The 18,580-nt window shown below is 43.8% G+C and overlaps 1 protein-coding gene across 3 annotated transcripts in view; it reads left to right on the top strand.

The window, feature by feature from the left end:
• Positions 1-18,580, top strand: part of plxnb3 (plexin B3) — a 131,500-nt gene that overhangs the window by 97,732 nt on the left and 15,188 nt on the right. For all 3 annotated transcript variants that reach the window (XM_072681388.1, XM_072681386.1, XM_072681387.1), the window contains exons 8-21: positions 2,395-2,503; positions 4,237-4,345; positions 5,699-5,824; positions 7,181-7,297; positions 8,618-8,708; positions 8,836-9,002; positions 9,563-9,714; positions 9,898-10,140; positions 12,022-12,198; positions 13,760-13,919; positions 14,169-14,405; positions 16,460-16,618; positions 17,106-17,254; positions 18,376-18,476. In XM_072681388.1, coding sequence (XP_072537489.1) covers positions 2,395-2,503; positions 4,237-4,345; positions 5,699-5,824; positions 7,181-7,297; positions 8,618-8,708; positions 8,836-9,002; positions 9,563-9,714; positions 9,898-10,140; positions 12,022-12,198; positions 13,760-13,919; positions 14,169-14,405; positions 16,460-16,618; positions 17,106-17,254; positions 18,376-18,476 — 2,097 coding nt within the window. The remainder of the gene's footprint in view (positions 1-2,394; positions 2,504-4,236; positions 4,346-5,698; positions 5,825-7,180; positions 7,298-8,617; positions 8,709-8,835; positions 9,003-9,562; positions 9,715-9,897; positions 10,141-12,021; positions 12,199-13,759; positions 13,920-14,168; positions 14,406-16,459; positions 16,619-17,105; positions 17,255-18,375; positions 18,477-18,580) is intronic.

The raw sequence follows: 18,580 nt of genomic DNA, 5'->3' as shown, positions 1-18,580 counted from the left end.
GCGATAAGAGATGGTGGCTGTTGCCCATGTGTCGTAGAAGGCATGTGTTAGCCCTCACCCTCCCAGTGTCTGGAGCATTGCGTGTGATTGGGAGGGAGAGTACTAACGAGTGGGTTGGATAATTAGCTGTCTTAAGTTGTGGGTGGGGGAAATTAGGGTAAAAATTGAATAGCAAACATGGCTCCCAATGGCACCAAAAGTGGTTCTTCTGTGGCATTGCTCACCTTTTTGAAGCAGATTTTTGTAAGAGTGTAGGAGTAATTAAAAATGCACAGCAAACTAATCCCAAGCCTCATGGATTCCTCAGAAAACGGATTTGCCAGAGGCCGTGCCTCAGCTGCAAACATCACATGCTCAAATTCCAACCATACTGTCGAAAACTGATGCTTGCCTGCCTGCAGCGATCCATAGCAGATATTTTTATTAGAACTTGTACTGACAGTCTGAATCCTGGTGCTGGGGGTGTTTTTTTTCTTTCTTTTTTTTTTTTTTAAACACTGCACTCTTCAGTGTTTTCCCTGCTCTAACACAGATGATTCATCTCCACTGCTGGTTTTCAGGCTTTCATCAGCTGAACCATGCTTGTTAGAGCAGTAGTACTGTTTACTGGTCGTCGTTTGAGATTGGGAGTGAGTGGGGAAGGCTGGAAACACTGGGCAGTGTTGTGAATTTGCTGCTACTTATTGCGATATGCCTTGCAATGTGTTAGAACACCTGGGCCTGTGTTTTTATATATTTTATATATATATATATATATATATACACACACACACACACACACACACACCACAGTGGAATACAAAAAACTCCCACGCTGTACTGACGCTCTACTGAAAGTATGGCCAATGTATCAAATCCTGGATTAAAAGTGTTGAGCTACAGCCAGAAATATATTTTGGGTGATGGTAAAGATAAGACAAAAGTTCAGAGATAAAAGTGCACGTTTTAATAAGTTGATGAACAAATAAAAATTTGGCATAATTTGTGCAGCCATTCATTCGTTGTACACTGATGTCAGTCAGTCTCTGAAGTACATTAAGGCTGGTCCTCATTTTCAATACTAATAAAAATGTAATTGAAATTGAATTGGATTAAAATAAGCAGGATAAAACGTACAGAATATTGAATCGATGAAATACAAGAATGTTAAAAATAATCTGAGTAGAAATCAATCACAAAAAAACCTGAATCAGATTTAATAAACAAATAAAATTGCATAAATAATAAAATTATTTCCTTGCTATGACCTGGATGTGCCTGCCTTGCACCCAGTGATTAGGGGGTAGCCCTCAACCCTGACCCTGAATAAGATGAATAAAATTACTTAAAATATATATAAGTATATTTAAGTAAATAAGTAAATAAATTAAGTATATTTATTAGAATAATTTTATTAGAAAATATACAATAAGAGGCTACCAAGGATCGCTGGCTTGAATCCTGGGTCAGGCTGGCTGCCATCAGCAGCTGGAGCCTGAGAGAGCACAATTGGCTTTGCTCTCTCTGGATGGGGCTCTCTCTCTCTCTCTCTCTCTCTCTCTCTCTCTCTCTCTCTCTCTCTCTCTCTCCCCACATCACTTCAGTGTGATGTAGGTTGACACAGGCGTCTGCTAGCAGATGCATCAAAGCTGGATACCTGGCACTTTCCAAAACGGGCGATGGCTGGTTGTACATGTGTTTTGAGGCACGCGTCAGTCCTCACCCTTCCGGTGTTCGGAGCATTACATGTGATGGAGGAGAGTATTAACGAGCAGGATGGGTAATTAGCTGTTGTGGAAGAAAATTGAGGGGGAAAAAAAAGAAGATAATTAATTAATTACTGAAAATGTATACAAACATATATATTGTTGAATAAAATGAATGGTGTAGAACAAATGACCAGAATTAGATTAGATAAAAACTAAATTAAAATCCAATAAAAAGTGAATTAAAATGTGAATTTAGTTAAATGTTTTAGAAAAGACTAAAGTGAAATACATGAGAAGTCAATAAATTCATTAATAATAATTGGCACAAGAGAAAGAGAAGGATCTGCTGGTCTTTGAGAGGTTTAATGAGTTCTTTTGAAGTAAAAATTATTATTAAAAAATTGTTTTTTTTCTCTTGGGACTGTAATTGAATATTCAGTGTCTGTATTACTGGAGTAAAGCACAAATTCTCCATAATAACACTCTACTGCATCACCGCTAGGATACCTACGTATTTCCCTCCCCCTGATTTATTAAAGTCCTCATTTGCACACTGTGTTCGTTTGAGATATGAACATAACAAAAGCCAATATTTAGAAAATGGTTAAGAATTGATTCTTCCTGCAGCCCTGATAGTTATTCATTTGGCTCAGTTGTCGTTGTTGTAGTCTGCTCAGACTGTAAGATATGCTCTCCTTTCTTCTAGATCATCTGACAGTACGGATGGCGCTGATGTTTGGAGAAGTGACGGTCTCTCACACTAACATCACTTTCTATGACTGCCAGGCTGTTGGCAGGCTCAATGCTACCTCACCGTAAGCACACACACATTCACATTCGCAAATGTCACACACGCAGACACACACACACACGTTCTCTTGTGCCTTATAAAATCAACACTGCAAGAAATGGAGAGTGTCTTGGTAAGTAAAAGCATCTTAAATATGGTGCAAGTCTGTTATATCAGTTAAAGCAGCAATATGTAACCATTATACCTTCAAAACAGCAGCTTCAGAATCACGCTGATGCTCCACTGACTGTAACAGGGGGAGAATGGCGTCTCTGTCATTCCTACTCCGGGCCGGAACGCTGCTGCTACTGCACTATGGAGAACCTCTCTCCAGAACTACTGTGTAATGCTGCGTAACCCATAGAGTGACATTAGTGTAAAATCCTGTAGTATTACTCTGTCGCCTCAGTCCACATGCTTCTCTACCTTCAGATGCTGCCTCTGGATCTCTCAGCTTGTCCAGAAATGCATGTGTACAGCTGTCTATTGTCGTGATTGTGTATTTACAGCAGTGGAGTAAAAGTGAATTACACTTCATAACTGTAGGGGGAGCCCAGGAGCAGAAATACCAATTCTTGCATATTGCTGCTTTAACTTTAACTATCTAATCCATCTGGTTTAAAGGCTAGATAAATTGCCTGATATTTTTACTTGTCAAGATATCTTCATTTTACGCCGTAAAGATGTTTCTAACATGTAAACTAGTTTACTAATAATAAAAATAAACATTTTAAACATTACTTCAACACACTATTAAACATTGGACATAGCAGTCTCCCTTTATTTGGTCAGCAGCTTGTAGCACCTTATAGATTATCTACAGATGTTTGAATTGTTAATAAACTCATAAATTAGATGATTCTCAACTGCCTTAGTGTTAGAGTGAGGATTACGACTAGGTTTTGGGTTTAGGTCAAGGATAATTGAGGTGAATTTTGATCCTGATAAAGTGATATTAAAGCCGCTAAGACCCTGTTTGCACCTTCAGTATCAGGATGATATCTGGATAAGGCCACATAAAGGCACAAGTGTAAACTAACACAGTTGAGCCAAATGTTATAGCAGTGAAAACAACCAAGGCTCCTCCCAGTATGTCCCAGTAAATCTGATTGCATTCATCAGCAAGATTCATCATCCCCCAACTCCCTAATTCATCCTAAAAACAACTGGATGGAGCACCATCCATCATTCCAGAGAACACAGTTCTTCCACTGCTCCACAGCTCAATGCTGGGGGGCTGCATACTCCTCTAGCCCACGCCTGGCATTAGGTTCATGTTTACCTTCTGCAGAGAGTGCTGTTCTATTGGCGGTACTTCTCCACAGTGACTAGACAAGCTGTATGTGCGTCTCAGCAATGGGCACAACGTAAAGTATCTGAACGCCTTCACTAGAAGGGGTGTCCACAAACTTTTTGCTAACTCTGACGTCTGTGTGCACACATTATAAGGGGGTGCACTGAAACTGCATTCCACTGTGTGTTGACTGCTCCTCTTTTGTTGGGTATTAGGTGATGTCCTGGAGGTGCTGGGGGTCCTGAAGCTAAGCGGGATCGGATTAGGCTCAGTGTAACTCTAGGAGTTCTTGTGTTTCAGGGTTCTAATGTGTAATTGAATAGCAAGTGCTGCAGGTGTACTGCGAATGTGTGTGTGTGTGTGTGTGTGTGTGTTAACTGGATCTCTCTCGCCGCAGGTGTGTGACAGATGTCTGTGTGTGTGTCTATCTGTATGTGCTTGTAATGTCATCTTTGTCGCTGCAGGTGTATGGCGTGTGTGAGCAGTGTGTGGCCTTGTCACTGGTGCGCTCGAGATGAACTCTGCACTCACAATCGCAGCTGCCCCCAGCAGCACATGATCTTCAACAGCAGAGTATGAACACACACACACACACACACCCCTACCAACCCACCCACCCACACTCTCACACACACACACACACACACACACACACACACATACATTCATACTCAGTATCTCGCTCATTCTCTCTCACACTGCCTCTCTCTCTCAGTTTTCCTCTTCTCTGCTTCCTTCCAATACGATCCTAACAGCAGTCACTCAGAGTGTCTCAGAGCAGGACTGGTTTAAGGATGTTTGTGTCAAACTATTACAGTAATGAATTACTGGAGTAAATGGAGTAAACGTGAAATACACTCCATAACTGTAGGGGGAGCCCAGGAGAAGAAATACCAATTATCGCATATTGCTGCTTTAACTTTAACTATCTAATCCATCTGGTTTAAAGGTTAGATAGATTGCCTGATACTTTTCCTTGTCAAGATATCTTTATTTTATGCCGTAAGGATGTTCCTAACATGTAAACTAGTTTACTAATAGTAAAATAGACTATTAAACATTGGACATAGCAGTCTTACAGGATTAATCGCATTCATTTAGGTAGTCATGGTTTGTCTGATTAGCTCAAATTTGACTTTACAGATGAAGATAAGTATGAGGGGTATAACCATCACGGTACAGGGGTCATGGTTAGTACACAGTGTGCGTTATTAGGGTAACTACAGTCATTTCACAAGCACTCGTGCCACCCGGAAGCTGTAGCTGTTAGGGGTTACGTGGTGTTGTGGGAATCAGGGTGGTTTTAGGGTTATGGCTATGGGAACTGTAGTCTTGTAAATGCAGTTGTCTACCTTAGGGGGCGCTCTATGGCACTAGTCTTTAGTCTTATGTAGTCTCCCATGTTATACCGAACTGTGAGGTCCACACTGCGGTGGGACACCCCTGATAATTATCTATTGCTATTAATTGACAGCATTAGTTACAATGCTCACCCTGTGGCATTTCTCCATCCTAAGCCATACATATTCAGTCATGCAAGTTACTGTACACCTAGTATTTATGCATCCCCCCCATAAACACACTGAACCCTTACGTTATCAGTCCTAATTAGGAACTATTTGGGGACCATTTAGTCCAGCACATTTTATGGCATCCCACAAGGTTCTCTTCTAGGGTTTCTGAAATTGGTGCTGATGTTGGCAGTAATGTAGTAGTTATGAGAGTGAGGATGTGTAGTGTGGGTCTATACACAAGGTTTAATGGCCTAAGCAGTGCATTCTCTGTTGAGCTGCATCCTCCGGACCGTGACGTCCATACCATGGACCCCTAGTTTGGACAGGAGTACAATGTATGAGTCTTATTCTATATGTGCATGTGTGATGCAGACCACGTGCTTATCATGTGTGGATGTCATGTGTTTATCAGGAGCAGGGAGAGCCTCGAGGTGCAGACTCATGCCCATGCGTGTGGGCCCTGGAAAGCTCTCCTTTGATTCCAGTTGGGTTTGACACGCAGCTGTCGCTACAGGGCAGAAACCTGGGCATATTTAAGGTCAGTCAGATCTTCTATTTGTTCTTCTCTAATACTTGTGGAATAACACTAATGGAAGAGCAAGGTCTATGACTTTTACATTTTCATCAAGGACTGTGGAAAACATGGACAGCGCAACGTGTCGGACAAGTGAAGCATCCACAGGTCTAGCGCCTCTCCTGGCTGGTAACTCCATCCCCATATGTTTCATTGACCAAACAGCCCATTTTCCAGCCCATCGGCCTCCTCTAAACTGTCTTTCCATCTCCAGTGGTTGGTGTGGCACAACAGAAAACACCACTACCTGCCAGTGAGCTATTACACCATGTGGGAGAATGGGGTTTGATTCCCAGTCTGGGTGCGCTACACCAATGCGGGTCCTTGTGCAACACCCCCAACACTGCATTAGCCCACCTTTGTAATATGCTTTACCTTGTAAGTCGCTCTGGATAAGGGCATCAGCTAAATGCCATGAATGTAAAAGTAAATGCAGTGTCTTCAAATTCCAGCAGTTCGTTTTTCCTGTGCTGATGTCGGCCCATTTTTTAAATTTTCCCCCAGAAATCAGTTTAACCCCTACTCTGCTCCATCGTAAGATGGCGGGGCTACAGTTAGGAATGCAGTGATTGACAGACAGCCTTGGCTGGAAGAGGCCGGTCGTCTGCAGGACCTGTATGGCGTCCTCTCTGTTTATTACATGAAGGAGCTGAGCTTTAGAGGAACTTACGTGAGCTGCTTGTTTACCATTGGAGCAACCGGGAATCCAGGGGGAAGTCCGCTCTGCTTCTGTGCTGGAAGCTCAGTGAAGGCGGTCTGAGACATGCTTGGTCTGGAAGAAGGGGGCAGTTCTTTCAAATGAGTAGGATATGAGTCTGGCTCTGCATCTGGTCTCTACAGCGCAGACTCTGGTTGCAAATTTGACAACATGGCGGACAATTTTGGCTTCGCTTCAGTAGAACAGAAGGGAATTGAACCACGGCGTCCATGTTTTCTACAGTCACCAGATTGAAAGAAGTTAGACCAATCAAATCCCTTCTTTGTTAAAAATGCACTCTTAATAATAATAATAATAATAATAATGAAAGGTGCTTCAAATGGTTCTTCAAGTGGTTCTTTTGGTTTCATACAGAAGCATGCTTGTAATAGAGCCATGTGAGAATGTAAAGAACCTTTTAAAGGCTTAAGGAACCTTCACATGATGTTCTTCACACTCGTTCTATACTCTCTCTTTTACAAACATGCTTCTTTGTGGTTCTTTAATGGTTCTTATAATCCATGAGTTTGAATAACTGGTATTGTCGCTCTAGTCTGCAGTGTAACCCAGTGGATAATAAAGTGTGTGTGTGTGTATGTATGTATGTGTGTATGTTTGTGCAGGATGATGAAAACTACAAGTGTGTGGTGGTGATTGAAGGTCAGGAGCTGATGTTACCCGCTACCCTGGACAAGAGCAGAGAGACTGGCTCACATGTGTTTAAGTGTGCCACCCATAAGGTAAGTCCACGCTGTAATGGTTTTCCGAGCTTCCAGTTCTAACACGCTCTGCACTCTGGGTGGAAGTGGTCGGTGAGTCACTCCTCAGTGTTTGACTCAGGTGTGATTTTACAGGCTGTTGCAAGCTGTATTTATTTATTTATTTTTTACATCAAACAGAGACATTAACAATTATTAGCCCTAACCTTTAATTACCTATCCTACCTCCCCTTTTACTGGCAAACTTCTAAGAGAGTGTCTTTGGCTGACCATGTCTCCTTTAACCCTCTGAAGTCTGTAAGGGCATTTTCTCGATTTTTGCATATTTTCACACTGATTACTAGGATGTTGCTGAGCAGTGTCTGTACTGTTCCAAGTGTTTTCTGTGGTGTTACTAAGCTATTGACCAAGCTTTACTCTTCCAAGTGGTAATTGTGATGATACAAAGTTGCTAGGGAGTTTCTCGATTTTTGCATATTTTCACAGGCATAAATACCCACAATATAAAATAATACCCACCCCATTTATATCAAAAATGTTCAGAACAAGCTCAGCTCTCGCTGTAATTAGACTTGGAGACTTGGCCATGTGACTTGGAGCACCATGTGAAGAGATACTTACCTGAAACCTGGAACATTAAAGTCTGATTTTAGAAATTCTTCCTATTTGCTGTAAAAACATGCCTTTGCTCATGTGGACGAATTGTTTTGCTGCTGGACACGAGTTCACCAGTCTTAACTTCACAAAAGCTGTGGAATGTGTTAAATGAATAGTGTATAAATGGCGAAAAGCAGAAATTCAGAGAGTTCAGAGAGTTTCTGAGTGTCCAGTTGGTCAGTTCCACACAAAAACATTACAGATGAGAGGCAGAGACTAGTATCTCTACCCGTCTTCATAGCCCAGTAACTCTGGATGTGAATTACGTACAATCTGGCAATGAAATGAGATGCAATGGAAAGGGTGGAGTCGGCAGGTGCAGGAAATGTTTGAGCCATATATCTGCACAGTATTATCACAGAGATATTATTAGAAAGACCACAAAATGAAGCGAATTTGGGTTAACCCATGTCCATGAGTGGGTGGGCTTCATATCTATGTTGGTCTCAGGAAGATTGGAGCTTTGTGTGCTATTGTATTTCCATCACTGTGTAAAAGAAGGATGCGCTGGATGCGCTGTTTTGTATTTTTTGGTTTTTTTCTCTGAGCAAATGTGCACACGCATCTAGACGTGTACCAAAGCTGGGGTTGAGGCAGGCTGCATGTGTAGAGTGGCTTTATGGATTACATTACACCTATTGTTTTTTTCTGATTAAACAAGTGTGTGTGTGTGTGTGTGTGCAGTTTCAATACACAGTGAAGCAGTTGGAGTATTTGGCACCAATATACCTGCAAAGAGGCCCTCAGCGTATAGACTCTGCTCCACACCTGCGCTGTAAGTACCCCCACCTACACAGCTCGGTCACTGTAACTCACTGCAGCTCTCAATGTGCTTATGATCTTATCTCATTTGCATGTGTGTGTGTGTGTGTGTGTGTGTGTGTGTGTGTGTGAATCCACAGTGCAGCTGTATAACTGCTCCATTGGTCAGTCAGACTGCAGCCAGTGCCGTGCTGTATCGGAGGCGTATGGCTGTGTGTGGTGTGGAGGAGAAGCTCCAGGCTGTGTGTTCAACCAGTCCTGCTCCACTTCTGCTGTAGAGACCTGCCCACCCCCATTGATTACTGAGGTATGGTAAGCACACAAACACACACACACACACACACACATCTTTTTTACAGAACACACTTGTTTACGGTATAACACACACTGTTTCATATGTAGAAAAGTGCCTAATTAAAATGCAGAGCGATTATGAGAGCTGAAGCAATTCCCAGGTGTGGGGTTGCTAGGCGGTTGCTATGTTGTTCCAGGTGGTTGCTATGAGGTTGCTAAGTGGTTACTAGGATGTTGCTGGGCAGTGTGGCAATGTATGCTGTTCCAAGTGTTTTCTGTGATACTAAGCTATTGACCGAGCTTTACTCTTCCAAGTGGTGATTGTGATCATACAAAGTGATTGCTAGGGTGTTGCTAGGTGGTTGCTATGCTGTTCCAAATGGTTTCTATGACGTTACTGAGCTATTACTCGGGAGCCAGTTGGTTGCTATGCTGTTTCAAGTGGTTCTGTGATGTTACAAAGCTTTTGCTAGGTGGTTGCTCCTAGTTCCTAGTGGTTTCGTTGCTGTGGTATCTCTGGTGGTTACTATGGAGTTTAACGAGCTTCTGTGTATGTGTGTGTAATGTTTTCAGGTCCATCCACTGACCGGCCCACTGGAGGGGGGAATTCTGCTGACTATTCTGGGCTCTAACCTTGGTCAGCATTATCAGGACATCCAGGCTGGGGTGACCGTGGCTGGAGTAGCCTGCAAGCCCCTGCCCGAGGCCTACCTCATCTCCACCCGGTACAACTCCTCGGGGTCTTCTACTACCGTTACACACATCTGTTTTATTGATTACGTTCTTACAGTCAGTAAAAGTGCAGAAGGCGTCTTCTGTAGAACACGGCGTAGATGTTTATGGGCACTCTCAGTATGTTGATATACTGTATTCATCTATGCGTGTGTTTGTCTGCTTTTGCTTCTTAGGATTGTGTGTGAGCTCCAACCGGCCACGCAGGTGACCGCGGGTCCAGTGGTAGTGACCGTGGGTAATTCAGAGCCGGGCCAGTCTCCTCAGACCTTCACCTATCAGGACCCCAAGCTGACCAAAATCGTTCCTAACAAAGGTCCCATGGCCGGGGGCACGAGGATCACTGTGCACGGCTCTCAGCTCCTCACAGGACAGGGCACTGACCTGCGGGCATTTGTAGGCTCCCAGCCTTGCCACATGTGAGTTCAGCCAGTTCATAGTCCAATCATTAAAGACACAGACCAGGGCTACAACTGACACCGCAGACAGGTCTATATTATATAAGAATTATATTATCTATATATAATCTATGCTATAATATAATTTTATTATATTTATTATATTATTCAGATTTTAACAACACATTACTAATATCTGATTTTTTGAGCATTCAAAAATCACTATGGTGAAATAACCTCATCTGCCAATCACAGCTTTCATGTCTTGGCCGGCTCTCCACTAGTCTTTCATGTTGCTGTTGGGACTTTATGCCATTCATACTCTGCAAATTCAGCTAACTCAGCTGTGTTTGATGAAATGCCTGGAATAGAATGGCTGCCATACATGTAGAGATGCAAATTTTCCAGAGCTGTGCATAATAGTTCAAATCATTTTTGCATTAAGAAAACTGTGTATTCGTGTTAGGGGTGAGCCATAAACTACTGATCGTGGTCATGTTTACATAGCAGCACATTTAATTTATTAGATGCAAGGTTGTATACTTATGATGCATACGCACACACACACAAACACTCCTCACCTCACACCTCATGAGATAGAAGTGAGTGGAGATACTAGGGTTTGAAAGACTTCTATAGAAGCTGAAGTATCAACTTAAGCTTTTTACTCCAGTAAAAGTGTAAAAGTACTGGTTTCAGAACGACTTCAAATAGAAAAGTAAAAGTAATGGAAGGAGAACAAAGGCCAGAAGCTTAGGCCGCGCCACAGGGGTCTATAGTGCACTACCCCCCCTCCTCCCCAAAAACCCATTTCTCTAAAAGTCATAATGAGGAGAATGTTCTATTAAAATGTTGATGTTGAAAAATGTTGAGCTGCACTAGGCTCCTGTTTCAGCTGCAGATCTGCCCATTGAAAATGAAGCATTTCAGTAATATCAGCTCTATTAAAGGAGCGTCTCTGTGCTCTACTGAGCATCAACATGAGCTTCATGGAGGAAAATATGAGGAGTCGTTGTCTAGAAGTTCTGTAAAGCTGCAGAAAGTCAAACTTCAGAGGCGTGTGATCAATAAGCTTTACTGGAATGTAAATGTGGGGCTCAGTCGGGACGTTTCACTGCAGGTCTCTTGAGTCTCTGCCACGGACACAGTCTTCATACTAGACTACAGACGTCTGCTGTGAGCTCGCTGGAGAGTGACGGGACGTGTGCAGGTGTGATGGATCGGTTATAAACCAATAAGGAGTCAGAATGGTGTATGTTTATACTTCTCATCCAACCACAATCAAAATTCAGTTTTCCAGATGGAGAGATTTATCTGGAGAGGGTTTTTTTCTTTTTTTTTCTTTTTTTAACGATGACGAGCCGGAATGAAAACAAAGGGAAATGAAATAGGAGTAATGAGGCTATTTGCTATTTTTAAAATGTAAGGTAATTGGGTTCAGATAATTGGGTGAAAATGTAAGAAGTAGAAGTAAAAAGTCGTCTAAAAATAAATAATTACTCCAGTAAAGAGAACCAACATTTTTGCTTAAGTAAGATAATGAAGTATTTGTACTTGGTTACTTGACACCTCTGGAGGTGAGATTCATTGTAAGCTATGGTAGAATATAGAAGTCCTCCAGCTGTTTATAATACCTTTGTTGGAAGTTGAAGGGGACCCATTTGATTTCCCACTTCAGAGTCATTTTTAGAGCTCTAGACACATGGAGCTGGGAGCTGGGATTGCTTTGGCTATTCCATCATCAACACTGACAGCAAAGCCTGGGTGTACTGTAGCACGAAGAAGCTTTCTCAGGACCTTTTCGACCTTTTAGGCCGAAACGTTAATACAGTAAAAACACTGTAAACATGGATCTTGTTTGTTCGGCTAATTGGAAACTGTGCTTTCCGTATAAATTCACAGAGTGGATGAAGTGAGTGACACGCAGCTGGTCTGCCGCACCAGCCACTCCAACCAAACTGCAGGAGCGTCTGTCAGAGTGCTGTTTGGAAGAGCAGAGAGGACTGTGCATAATGTAGTGTTTCGCTATCTGGAGGACCCAGTTATCACCGACGCCACTCCTGCGGAGAGCTTCTATGGGTAAGCGTCTTTTATGTCGGGAGGCTGTGAAGTGTTTGAGTTTTTACATTTTGCCGGGATTTTAATTGGAGAGTTACTGACAGACTTTCATCACTCTGGTTCTGGTGATGTTTCTAAAAAATACAAAAAAACTTTTTAAAGAAGTCTTAAGTCGTCTCCTGAATTCAGTAGAATTAGGAAACATCTAAAGTTTGGGAGGAGGTCCACGCCTGAAGCCCCTCTTCCTTCCTTTATAACTTCACTCCAGTTTCTCTCTGTCTGTCCTATCATTGTTTATCGAGGGGGTCCGGTCTTCTGTCAGGAAGCCTCAGTTGTCTGATCCTGGCATTGTCCAGGGAAGCAGTATAGACAGTGACGTAATGCCATGTGCCTCTCTGTCGTTCCCCCTCTGCTACACTATGGAATTTTGGTTGGGCTGCACAAGACTATAATCCTGTAATATTATTTGGCCGTCAGTTTCTGGACCACATATGACCAATCTTCTCAAAAAGAGAGAGCCGAGAGAGTAGGGTGTGTATCGGCAGTTCGCGGTGTCTTTATATTGTCCTCTTATCACATTATAGCTCATTTTTAAATTTGTTAATTTTAAAGAAGCTTTATGTGAGTACTAGTATTTTTTGCTTTTGGGCTCCCCCTACAGCTGTGGAGTGTAACTCCTTTTTTAACTCCACTGCTGTAAATACAAATCGTGCCATGAGCACCCCAAATGGACAGCTGTATGCATGCATTTCTGGACAAGCTGAGAGCTCCAGAAGCAGCATCTGAAGGTAGAGAAGCATGTGGACTGAGGCGGTAGAGTAATACTACAGGATTTTACAGTAATATGATTCTATGGGTTACGCAGAGTTACACAGCAGTTCTTGAGAGAGGTCTCCCTCTCTCCTGCAGCTCTGCCAACAAAGCTCCATAGTGCAGCAGCAGCAGCGTTCCGTCTAGGAAGGGAATGATTGAAAAGCCTGTGATATAATTCATCCACAGCTCTAGGGGGAGCCCAAGAGCAAAAAATACCAATACTCACATAATGCTGCTTTAAATAGAGTGATTTATAATTAACTAAAATGTGACTAAAAAAGTTGCTCAGATCTCTTTTAATGAGAAAATGTATGCAAATGAGATTAGCAGTGTCCATTCAGATTGGTCATATGTGCTCCAGAAGCTGATTGTCGATTAGTATGATTTGGGTTACTGTGGTACCATAGTGCCATGGCAGTAGCAGCGTTAGCAACCCGGAGTCTCTGAGACATTGCTTAAGGGGGGGTGCACTGCACTATGTACAGCGAAATATGTCCTCCACATTTAACCCATCTGTGGTAGTGAACACACACCCAGAGCGGTGAGCAGCCAACTCCAGCGCCCAGGGAGCAGAGAGGGTAAAGGGCCTTGCTCAAGGAGTTGCAGCTTGGCGAGCCCGGGCATCAAACCCACAACCCTGTTATCGATAGCCCGGTGCTCTAACCGCTGAGCCACCACTACCCCTGCTTATAGATGGCACTGGCGGATTGGACAGGACAAGGCTTCAACAAACACTGGCTAGATGTGTTTATCTGTCTTATTCTTACAGGGGTGGACGCAATATTACAGTAACCGGACAGAACCTCGATGTTGTCCAGCAGCCCATGATGTCCATCCTCTTTGAGATGGCTGGAAGTGCCCTGGTCAGGAAACGGCGATACGGTCACGTCTCAGCCCGGAATGCTCTCTTCAACAGCACCATGGAAACGGTAGAGTGATTTCCGTGAATGCCTGGAATTCCCAGAGCAGGAATAAGCAAACGGCTCAACTCCGACGCTAACAGAGTGAAGCACAAACTGCAGCTGCAGATCATTCAGACCTGCCTATGATTCATCACTCATTTCCTCTCAAACTGTATACTGTGATAAACAACAGCTCTTACGTTCACTGGAAGCTAAAGTCTCTCTCTCTCTCTCTCTCTCTCTCTCTCTCTCTCTCTCTCTCTCTCTCTCTCTCAGAGAAAGGATCTGTGCGTTAGCGTTAGCTCGGAGCAGATGACTTGCCAGAGTCCACGGGTGCCGCAGGGCTGTCGCGTGGTCAGGGTTTGGTTCGAGATGGACAATGTGCATGTGGACTTCGAGAGCATCAAGGGAACAGCGTTCACGTACCAGCCAGACCCCGAGCTATACCAGCTGAACCGCGAGGACCCGGGCAACCCCATCCGCTTCAAACCTGGGGGAGTCCTCGCAGTGGAGGTGAGGCTGGGTGAACGTGTAAGGGGGAAGAGGTGGAATCATTGGGGTCATATTAGCAGTCATCGTTTTATATCTTAATAATTCATTCATTCCATTAATGGGAAGAAACCTGGCGAGTCTGGCAGAAACCGGTTGCTCCAATGAAAAAATTGAAAAGTGAAAAGTTCTAAGTCATTGGGGCATTTCTATTGGTCCATTCATTTTGAAATCATGGAACCATGTTAAAAACAGCAGAAATTAAGATACAGGGTTTTTGTGGAACAGTGACGATAGATGATCGGTCAACTTCTCAAGTCAGATTGTGATTGAAATTGTGTGAAAATGCAGTTTTAACAGTAACATCCTTATAATGATGATGGTTCGGCAAGGAAAATCTCCCTCAGAGCTGGAGGAAGAAACCTTGGGAGGAACCAAGACTCACAAGGGGGACCCGACCCGTCCTCCTCTGATCAGAACTATTTAAACATTATTGATAAAAATGACCAAACCAGATACAGCATATAGTTAATAGTGGTGATATTAATAGTGGCAGATAGTTAAGAGTCCATTTAGGTTTTAACATGGTCATTAAACAGGTAGCAGTGGTAGGAGGGTGTGCCACTGGTCTGTGGTGGGTGGGGGACTGGTAGGTGGCAGCTGGTCTGATGCAGGTAGAGGGGACCTCAGCAGGCAATCTTCCAGCAGGTCGGGCTGGGTGACCATTTACTCGGAGAAGGTAAAAAGAGAGAGTTCTGAGAGGATTTTATGGAGGGCAGAGAATGTTGAGCAGTATCAGACTATAACAGCCTAATTAAAAGGAGAGAGCCAGAAGGTAACACAGACACTGGAGCACCCTGAAAACGCTAGCGTACATCTGCTCCACCGTCCACAAACCTCCAGCATCTCGGTGTACTACGATTCCCTGTGTCCGCAAACCCCTGGACCTGCAAGCTTTATCTAAGGGAAAATAATAGGGCCTGGGTTCATTCATTTATTGCTTTCTTATTCATTATTCTCCTTGGATACAAACACTCAAACAGTGAAGAACAGCGCCTTCTGGAGTCAGGGCATTTCACCATGCAGGATCTCCTGCAGTCAAGGAGCCGTTCTCGTAGTAGAAGGTTTTTAGCCATGCAGGAGATGAGCCGTAGCAGTCAAGTGAAAAAATTACCAGTCATGCAACCCCACACGGGACGCCAGCCGACCGCACCACACACTGATTTCTGGAGGACCAGGGATCGGTTTCTCTGGACGGATCCCCGGCTCGAAAACCTGCACTTTTGCACTTGTACCAAACTCTCAGAGCGAGTGCTCTGAAAACATTCTAGTGCAGGAGCCCGGTTTAGGTAGCTTTCCTACCCCTTTCTCATTCATTCAGCCTTTTACCTTGAGTGCAATTAAAAGAAGCTGGCCGCAGAGCATCGGTGCACCGGGCCTCTGAAGCCTTTTCGGTTTGATTGACCTGCTGATGGGCAGTGCTGATGAAACACACATTTCTTCACTACTTTTTTTTTTATTACCACCAAATCCCAAAAGCAACACTTTAATAAAAAAAAAAGCTTTAAAAAAGTCCTCGGTGCCGACGTCTCTGTTTCAGTTGGAGCTAAAATGTGTATGTATGTCTTTAATTTTGCACAGATCAATATTTAACTCGACCATAAATATTAAATGACGTCAGTGATGTTAACTGAATGTTCTGCCTTTGATTGCTGGTGATGAGACACATGAGTGTATGATCGCTGCACGGCTACTGTGCTCCAAGGCACGGCAGAGAGCGGGTCTGAGAGTCATTCTGTTTGAAATGCTTTGTTGGCTAATTCAGATTTGTGCTGTTTTGACTTTTTAAACAGCATCCTCATGTTTAAAGTGAGGTTATGAAATATAGACGGACTGCCGGTCTAGTCTGAGCAGACGTGACGATCACAGGAAGCCTCTCTGAAAGCTTTTGAGCTGACATCGTTTGTAGAATCTGAGACAGTCTGATGTTTGTTGTGGAGGGAAAGAGACTAACTGGTGTGATTTGGACTTCAGAAGGTTCTCGGTCCACAAACAGGTATGATGTGTTTCCCATGCAGGGCAAGGGTCTGACCCAGGCCATGAGCAAGGACGAGGTGTCTGCTTGGCTCGGAGATCAAGAGTGCGACGTGAAGACACTGGACGAAACACGCCTGTACTGTGAACCGCCTGCAGAGCAGCCGCTCAGCGTGGACCATTCGGAGCTGCCCAGCCTGAAGGTAAGCGCATTAGGGTCAGCTTCTGTCATGCAGGACATTATACTATATGTCCAAATGTTTGTGGACACCCCCTCTAATGAATGCATTGCTGACACTGATGTGCAAATGCACATAGACACATACACACCGCTTGTCTAGTCCCTGTAGAGAAGTCCTGCCAAATGAACCTATTGGCACCATGCTGCCTAATGCCAGGCAAGGGCTAGAGAGAGGGGTGTTTCATCCAATACTTTTGGGATGAGTTGGGGTGGTGATCATCCAGCATCCTGACCTCACTAACGCTCTCTTGCCACTATATGCAATCAGATCCTCACAGCAATGCTCCTCCTAAATCTACTAGAAAGCCAACTTGAAAGAAACAGTGAATGAGCAGATGTCCCAATACTTTTGTCAATATAGTGTATTTAAAATAACAGTAATTAATGAGTAATTCCCAAACATTTAAAATGTGTGTGTGTGTGTGTGTGTGTCTGTCTGTCTCTGTTAGGTGGTGATGGGGAAGCTGGAGTTTAATCTGGGCACTGTGCAGTATGATCTCGGCAATCACTCTGCCATGCCTCTGGAGGCACAGGTGGGGCTGGCGGCCAGCGCAGCTGTGGTCGTTCTCATCGTTCTCGTGATCATCCTCATGTACAGGTACTGTTACACTTTAAACAGGAGTACAGTCATTTGTTCGTTATATTATTTAAAAAAAAAATCATACCATGGGAGCAGCAATCGAGCAGTTTCAGCACTCAGGTATCCCGGCACTGAATAATTTAGTACTTTCCCTGCTAACACCTACCTCTGCCCGTCAGATGATTTACATTTTGCTGATGATCCGAATCAGCGTGGTTGGAGCTGTGAAACATCCACACTTAAAGTTTGTTAAGGGATGTTTTTTTTTTTAATGCAGTGAAAACCACCAGGGGTCTCTAGGGGGGCTTTCACGTTTACCTTATTTGGTGTGAACCTACAGTCGGGTTCGTTTGGATAGGTGTGAACACTCATCCTGTACTCAGGTGCACCCAAAAACAAAAGGCCGGCCTATGTTCTGTCTCTAAGAGCTTGTTTACACCTTGTAATTTACATACGCTGCCTATCCAGATAGTATCTGGATCTACTGTGGCCGAATTCTGTTCACACGTCTTGCTGGAATGCGTTCTAGCACGTTAGCACATCCATCATTTCCATTTAGCTTCCTTATCTAATGGTTTCTTACCAAGGAGGTATAGAGGGATCTCATATTCCCTTACCTGTTCCACTATTTAAACCACAGGCATGACTGGAATCGCTGGTTCGAATCCCAGGTCATGCTGCCTGCCATCAGCAACCGGAACCAGAGGGAGCACAATTCCACATCACCTCAGTGTGATGCTGACCAGCACTGGCATCTGCTAGCTGATGCTTCAGAGCTGGGTACCCTTCACTTTCCTATGAGCATGTTGGTTGCCTGGCGACGGTGCGTTGCCGACAGTTCGAAAAGAAGCATGAAAACTCCTTAACTCCTCCCAAAAGTGTTGGATGGAGCAGTTCTTCCACTGCTCCACAGCTCAATACTGGGGGGCTTTACACCCCTCTCTCTAGCCCACGCCTGGCATTAGGCAGCATGGTGCCAAGTATTTGCACATCTGTGGCATCAATGGGTGCAATGTAAAGTAGCTGGATGCATTCAGTAGAAGGGGTGGCCACATATATTTGGACAAGTAGTGTATGTGCCATCGTGACTGGTAGCTGTATATGTGGTGTTACATCTGTGCTGGGGTGTCTGTGTGTAGGAGGAAGAGTAAGCAGGCAATGAGAGACTACAAGAAAGTGCTGGTTCAGCTGGAAACTCTGGAGATCAACGTTGGAGACCAGTGCAGGAAGGAGTTCACAGGTTTGTTTCTGTTCTTTTGTGCTTTATCTCTCATATTAACACACACACACACACACACACACACACACACACACACACAGACAGGGCCTCACCAGCAGTTCTTT

This window comes from Salminus brasiliensis, chromosome 6 (genome assembly GCF_030463535.1).
Source record: "Salminus brasiliensis chromosome 6, fSalBra1.hap2, whole genome shotgun sequence".
Lineage (NCBI taxonomy): Eukaryota > Metazoa > Chordata > Actinopteri > Characiformes > Bryconidae > Salminus > Salminus brasiliensis.
The sequence above is the reverse complement of the archived record's forward strand: the minus strand, read 5'-3'. Positions and strand labels throughout refer to the sequence as shown.